The sequence below is a fragment of the Humulus lupulus genome, chromosome 7, assembly GCF_963169125.1.
Source record: "Humulus lupulus chromosome 7, drHumLupu1.1, whole genome shotgun sequence".
Classification (NCBI taxonomy): Eukaryota; Viridiplantae; Streptophyta; class Magnoliopsida; order Rosales; family Cannabaceae; genus Humulus; species Humulus lupulus.
This window is the reverse complement of record NC_084799.1, coordinates 126,467,150-126,474,987: the sequence shown is the minus strand read 5'-3', so window position 1 is coordinate 126,474,987 and position 7,838 is coordinate 126,467,150. Positions and strand designations below refer to the sequence as shown.

The 7,838-nt window shown below is 28.9% G+C and overlaps 1 protein-coding gene across 1 annotated transcript; it reads left to right on the top strand.

The window, feature by feature from the left end:
• The first annotated feature begins 499 nt into the window (after positions 1-499).
• Positions 500-925, top strand: LOC133792165 (secreted RxLR effector protein 161-like). The gene has a single exon (XM_062230083.1). It carries the CDS (start codon positions 500-502, stop codon positions 923-925), a length of 426 nt encoding a protein of 141 aa, XP_062086067.1.
• Positions 926-7,838: the final 6,913 nt, after the last annotated feature.

The window sequence follows — 7,838 nt, the reverse complement described above, 5'->3', positions numbered from 1 at the left end:
AAAAAAATAATAAGGTGCACACCACACCACACCAACCAACCAGCCAGCTCAGCTCGGACAGACGGCGGCACGTGCATGTGTGGTGTTCAGGTGAGCGTTTGTGTGACTCCTCCCTCTTCCACAAAAGTGGGTACCCCTTGGGGCACAACCCCAATGCTCAAGTCCACTATCTATATACCCTTACAAATGAGTATTCTAAAGCAATGTGGGACTCTTCCTCTAGGGAGACAATAAAGCACCTTTTCTATTTTTTTAACAATTCACACTTATATTGATAAGTTCCAACATGAAGGATCTAGGAGCAGCTCGAAAAATCTTAGGAATTGACATTCTAAGAGATAGAAAGAAAATGAAAATGATGCTATCTCAAAACAAGTACTTGGAGAATGTTCTAAGGAAGTTTAATATGACAAGTGCATAAAAGGTAAATGTACCTATAGCTGGTCACTTTGTATTCTCATCTGAACCGTCACCAAAACCTGAAAGTGAGAAGAAAAGAATGGCAAGTATTCCTTATGCTAAAGCTATTGGGAGTATTATGTATGCCATGATAAGTACCCGACCAGATTTAGCTTTTGCTGTCAGTATATTGAGCAAATTTATGTCTAACCCGGGGGAAGAACATTGGAAAGGTCTGAAATGGTTGCTGAGATATTTGAAAGCTACTCTGAAATATAATTTACAGTTCAATAAGGCAGGAGCTCAAGTGAAATTGGAAGGATGTGTTGATTCAGATTATGCTTCAAATAAAGACAGCAGGAAGTCACTGACAAGCTATTGTTTCCAACTAAATAGCTACTGTATTAGTTGGAAATCACAACTCCAACTAGTAGTAGCTTTGTCTACTACAGAAGCAGAATTCATGGCCACCACAGAAGCATTTAAGGAAGTTTTTTGGATAAATGGAATTTTAAAGGAAATTTAGATGATAAAAGGCAATGTCACAGTGTTCTCAGACAACCAATTATTGATTCACTTAAGTAAAAATCTAGTTTATCATGAACGATCCAAACATATTGATGTGAGACTATTTTGGATTAGGGACAAGATTGAAGAAGGAGAGATAGAACTTGAAAAAGTGCCAAGTGAAGAGAATGCAGCTGATGCTGGCACAAAACTGTCAGCAAGTTCCATCACCCCCCCCCCCCCCCCCCCCAAGTGTTTTCTTCTCTTGGTTTTTGTAGATTAAGGTGGAATTTGTTGAATAATAATCCACAGAAACTAATATAGACTTCTTTATATAAGTCAATTAAGTTAGTTAAAGTACACCTAAACTTTGAGTATTCAGTTAGACCTGTGTGTTTGTCTATAAATACTTATGTAACTCTTTATTTTATCAGTTTTTTGAAGAGAGAAGTTTGTAAAGAAGGGTTGTTGAGAAAGTTAGAGAGAGTGAGAGTTTTGTGACCAAGATTATTGTTCTTGTGGGCTAGCGTGTAGTGTGAGAGAAACTCTTTTTTCTCTACTGTTTCTAAGTGTACTCTACTGAAGATTGGTGCTTGTAATCACATGATATAAGAGAAGAACTCCTTGTTGGGGAGAGCTGGAAGTAGGTCCATTGTTTGGCTGAACCAGGATAAGTTTTTGTGCATTTGTTCTACTTTTAATTTATGCATTTAATACTATGTTTTATTTGCATATAAATTGTTTGATGCTTTGATCCTAAGAAACTTTTGAGTCTTGTGTTGTTAGTTTTACATGTATGTATGTATATATATATATATATATAAAGGTGCACTATTAATGGTTACCACGCATGGATAGTTACTTTAATATTAACCATTGAATTAAGATCAATAATCCATATTTATAGTTGTTAATTAATATTTCTAAAAATAAATTTTGATTTTTTCAAATTTTTGGAAGGATTACTTGATTAAAAACATGTATTTATTATGCAAATATAATACTATAACATTTTTATTTTTCAAATGAATGTCAATTTCTAAATATAGCTAGTGTTTCTCATTAGTTGAAAACACCATTAATTATGACAAAAAAAAAAAACTAAATTCGAAATTAATGTAGAAAACAAATATTTACCTGTTGGTGACTTGCTATACCAAGTCACTATGTTGCCACATCATCATAATTGTTAGTACACATCTATGGGTAGTAATTATTAAGAAGTCTTCCATATATATAAATATATAATTAGTTATAAGTTTCATTACAAAATAAAAATAAATATATATGTACATGATGAATATTGATAATCTCGTGATATTTCAGTTATTAATATTAAAAAAATATTTGTAAGAATTTTGTTTAATGAGAAATTAATTTAATTTGTAAAACTATTAAATAATTTTTAAAATGTCATGAAAGTATATATTTTTTAATATCATGTTAGGTATTGTCATAAATTATGTGATTCAATTTTTTTAAGATTGATTCATCATTTTTTATATTTTATTTATGTATTTTGAAAGAAAAAAGAAATAAAAATAGAAATTAGGAACCTAAATGATACGATTTGAAAAGGTTGAGGACTTAACTGATACAAAATAAACTTTTGGGACTTAAGTGTTACATAGTGTAAAGAATGGACACTGCAGCTAAAAAACCTTAAATTCAAATTTAATTATTTAATTACATATTGTTGAGAGCAGTTTGGTCATATTGATAAAATTTTATTGTTCAAATTTGAGTTAATGATACTAAATATGTACAATTTCAAATTACAGAGTATCAGATGAACATTATTAAAAATATAAGGTATCAAATTTATATTTCGATAAAATACAGGGTACCAACTAATTATATGCCCTATATTTAATACTATTTTATGTAAATTTATACATTATAAATTGAGGTTATAGGAATGAATTTCTCTCGAATTGTTTTTGGTCCTTAAATTTATTTTTATGAATTTATTTTTTAAAACTTAATTAATAATTATTTAGTCGAATAAAATATAATTTTTAATTGATAAATAAATTTTAAAACTAAATTATAAAGTATTAATTTAACAGCCAAATTTGTCACACATATATTACAAAATTAATTTAGTAATACAAAAATAATTATAATTATTAAGAATAAAAAATCAATAACCATTTGGAATTATGATAAATTCAAGATAGGCATTTTCTATAAATCTTACAATATTTTTGTCAAATACTCTTTATGATATAATATTTGTCACGGTATTATTTTACTTACTGATGTTTTATTTAAAGATTTATTTAGGATCTTATGATTTTAATAATTCAAAATTATAGCATTATACTTTACAGTGCAAATTAAATTATTTATTAAGCTCTCAATTCAAAACTAAATTTAATAAAATAATAATATTTTTAAAATTTTAAATTGTAAAAAACTTCCATTTTTTTTCAAATATTCAAAAAAAAATATTTCATTTTAAATAATTAGTTTTTTAAAAACTAGCTAATTTATACATATTTTATTTGGATTTTAAAAAATAATTTATAAGAATTTATATAATGCTATAAAATATAAAGTAAATTAATAAAATAGATGAAAGATATTATCATTTTATTAAAATTAATCATCAATTAAAAATGAGTTTACGAAAATATATCCCATTATTTGATAATATAATAGAATTTTATTGAAATAATTAAATAAAAACACAAAATCATAATGTTATATTTGTCTTTTTAAAGTTAAATATCAATTTTGCCAAGTAAATCCCGTCCAATAATTTAGCCTAGATCAAGTGGCAGTTCCGTAATATCATGGAAAATCCAGTGTGAAACATTAAAGAGAGAAGGAGTGTTTTGTTAAAAAAATATAAATTAATAATAATAAATAAAAGCAGAAGAGAGCCAATTACTATGTGACATGATTGAGTGACGTTGGGAAAGTGAGGGCTGTCGTCAGCCTCCGATTGTTCCTTTTGCAGCGATTTTCATACAAATAATAATCAATTACATTTACAAGTCTTTCCAGTCATATTTAACATTTACTTTTTTTTCCTCAATATATATAAACAGTTTAGCTGTCGAGAAAATTAAAAAATAAAAATAAACAAAGATGGTGGACATACATATATGCATGATAGTTGATAATTATTATACGTGTACTATTACTACAAATAAATGAGTTTCTCAAGGCTAATAAATTAGTACCATTCATATTATTTTATAAATGAATAATGACATGTCTATTCGTGTATATTAAAGTAGACCATGTCACTTTTTTTAACTAATTATATTTATTTTAAAATAAATTTTTTTATTAAAAATATGTATCGTCTTAATTTTAATTAGGTGTAATATTTTTATTAATTATAAATATATATAATCATAAAAAAAATGAAAAGATAAGATAGTAGCTAGCTTTAAGAAAACAGCAGTTGTATACTATTAGGGTGGCTGGATGTGGTTATTGCATCTCTGTCGTGCATACATTCAAAGTCATTTCCAACAAGACTGGACATAAAATTATCAGATATTCGATTGGATAGTAACTACAAAACAAATCAATATAGACTCATTCAAATATTTCTCTCTCTATATACCACACCAACTTGACATTTAGTCACATCTCTTCCGAGTTATTTGACTCTGCCTACTTCATCAACTCACTCTATCTATATATATGTCAGCCACTATCTTTATTTGTTCTTTTATATCTTTCTGAGTTTTTTCCTTATTATTATTATTATTTATGGGAACTCTAAGTAGGCTATGATAATATAGTTAATACTTTTTGCCCTCCTCCAGGGTATCAACAAATTAAATACTGAGTACTGCAGCAATACTTGTACGTAAAGTATTTTTTTTAGTAGCATATGCCATTAAAACGAAGTTTGATTAATTATTTTTATTTTCTCTTATTTTTTCTTTGGATAAAAATATTTGTATTTCGTATTTTGAGATTTTAGCATCACTATATACAAAGTATATTATTATTGGTTTATAAAAAAATACAAAGGATAATTAGAAATAGTGCTTTAACAAACTTAATTAAAAATTAAAATTATAAACTAAATTCTATTTATCATCAGCATCTGCACTTCATGTGATACAAAAAGGTGTGTTAAAATATCACAATGTTGAAATGTTAAAGTTAGAATTACTCTCCCATTATTGAATTGTGCTTCATTATTGTTGATATGCTAGCTTAAAAAAGACTATTTTATTTTTCAAATAATTTTTATCTCATTTTCTTTAAAAGGAATATTTTAACCTCATTTACTAATTTTAGTTCTGTTACTCAACTATAATAATACCAACTTATAAAAACAACAATGCTTCTTATCAAATTTATGCAAAATTTAACAAGATAATTAATAATGCACAGTTTTTTTTTTCTCACAAATTCTCGAAATCTCAATATTATAAATCATATATGACATATCGAATGAAACAATTGAATTTTTATAATATACATGATATATCGTAGGCATTTGAAATGTTGTTATCTTATTTTCAAATAATTTATTTCATTTTTAATTGAATTCAAACAGTTTTCTTGATTGAGCACTTTAATTATGTTTATCTTATAGGACAAACATTCCTTTAGCCGAGTAGTTATTTATTTCTTATGTTTTGCATTTGTATCCAATTGTCTATTATTTACAAAAATAAGTTATCATTTGCCCCCATTTTAGACCACGCCAAAATAAATGATAATTTTCTCACTTTTATTTTTTTAGTAATTAAAAAAATAACTATAAATATATATATGTTCATTTTTAATTGCATCACCGTTAAAAAAAACTACCAATACATTTTTATTTTTTAATTTTTGTTTAGCTATAAATATGTGCATATATTTTATAAATATATATATATATTAGTGAATTTATATATAGAGAGAGTTTCCATGGTAGGAGCATAAAAAAGAAGCGCACCAGTACACATATTTGGTATTTTTGGCATCTTAGACTTGGTCATATAGGTCAAGATAGGATAAACTGGTTAACAAAATATGGACATTTGAGAGAACTAAGAGTTGAAATTCTTCCGATTTGTGAATCTTGTCTAGAAGGAACAATGACCAAACGTCATTTCTCAGCGAAAAACAATAGAGCCAAAGAACCTTTGGAGCTTGTACACACCGATGTTTATGGTACAATCAATGTACAAGCAAGAGGTGTGTATGAGTACATTGCCACTTTTATTGATGATTACAAAAGAAAGATATGGTCATACTTACTTAATGCTTAGGAAATCTTAAACATTTGGTTAAGTTTCAAGAATTCAATGTTGAGGCTGAGAAGCAGTTAGGTAAGGCTCTTAAGACATTTTGATTTGATCGAGGTGAAAAATATTTAGATTTAGAATTCAAAGATTTCTTGTTGAAGCATGGTATTCTATCCCAACTCACAGCACTAGGAACGTTACAACAAAATGGTGTTTCTGAAAGAAGAAACAAGACCTTGTTGAACATGGTCAGGTCTATGTTAAGCTACTCTTCACTTCCTCTCTCATTCTAGAGATATGCACTTCAAACGATGACTTACATTTTGAATGTAGTCTCATCTAAGACCATTAGCAAAACGCCACTAGAACTGTGGAATAGAAACAAACCTAGTTTGCACCATTTTCGCATTTGGGGCTGTCTTGCTCATGTTCGTAGACCTAAATCAAGGAAACTTGAATCAAGGTCGGAAGTGTGCATTTTTGGCTACCCTCCAGAGACAAGAGGCGGTTATTTCTATAGTCCCAAGGATCAAAATGTATTTGTTTCCATAAATGCAACCTTCCTTAAACATGACTATATCAATAAGTATTAAACCTCGGAGCAAGGTAGTATTGGAGGAACTCACAGCTGATAAGATTTCATGACAATCATCTTCATCATTAAATGATAAATGACAAACCGAGGAAACCATGATTCCTGGAAAATAAACCCCGGTGCAACGTCGTAGTGGGAGGATTGTGAGACAACCTGTTTGCTACGAACATGGGGCACATGTCCTTGTTTCTGATACAGACAAGGACGATCCATTAACCATTAAAGAGGCAATATGATCCTGAAAAGGAGAAATGGCAAGAAGCCATGATCCAAGAAATGGAATCGATGTATTCCAATTCTGCTTGGGGGCTTGTGGATCCACCTGAAGATGTCAGGCTCATAGGGTGGAAGTGAATATACAAGAAGAAAAGAGGTGTAGATGGGAAAGTAGAGACTTTCAAAGCGAGGCTAGTAGCCAAATGTTACAATCAGAGAGAAGGTGTTGATTATGAAGAAACATTTTCTCTTGTGACCATGCTCAAATCCATTTGCATCCTCTTATCCATAGCAACTGCCAATGATTATGAGATATGACAAATGGACGTCAAGAAAGCCTTTCTGAATGGCTATCTTGATGAAAGTATATATATTGTAGAACCAGAAGATTTCATAAAGAAATGGGAAGATCAAAAGGTGTGCAAGTTACTAAAATCTATTTATGGATTAAAGCAAGCATCTAGATCTTGGAATATCATTTGTGATGAAATAATTAAAATATATGGCTTCGAACAGATTGTTGACGAAGCATGTGTGTATAAATACATCAAGGGAAAATTCGTAGTTTTCTTAGTTCTTTACATTGATGACATTTTTCTCATTGGGAACAATGTAGAGACATTGTTCAAACGTGAAAAAGTGGTTAGCCAAAAAGTTTCAAATGAAAGATTTGGGTGAGGCGAGCTATGTTCTGGGAATCCAAATCCGAAGGATAGGAAGAACAATGTAACGACTTGGTTAGCCAAGACCATTACATTGTTATTTTAAATAGTGCTTAACCCGCTAAACAAGTTATTAGGCCTTAAACGTGCATATAAATGTGATCAATGGTCCAAGGTAAAAAAAAATCAATTAAAAGGAATGGATGTTTCATTAAAACATTAAACTGTACATGGGATCTCATAATA

Coding starts and splice junctions, on each gene's coding strand:
- LOC133792165 (XM_062230083.1), top strand. CDS start 500: ATGGCAAGTATTCCTTATGCTAAAGCTATTGGGAGTATTATGTATGCC.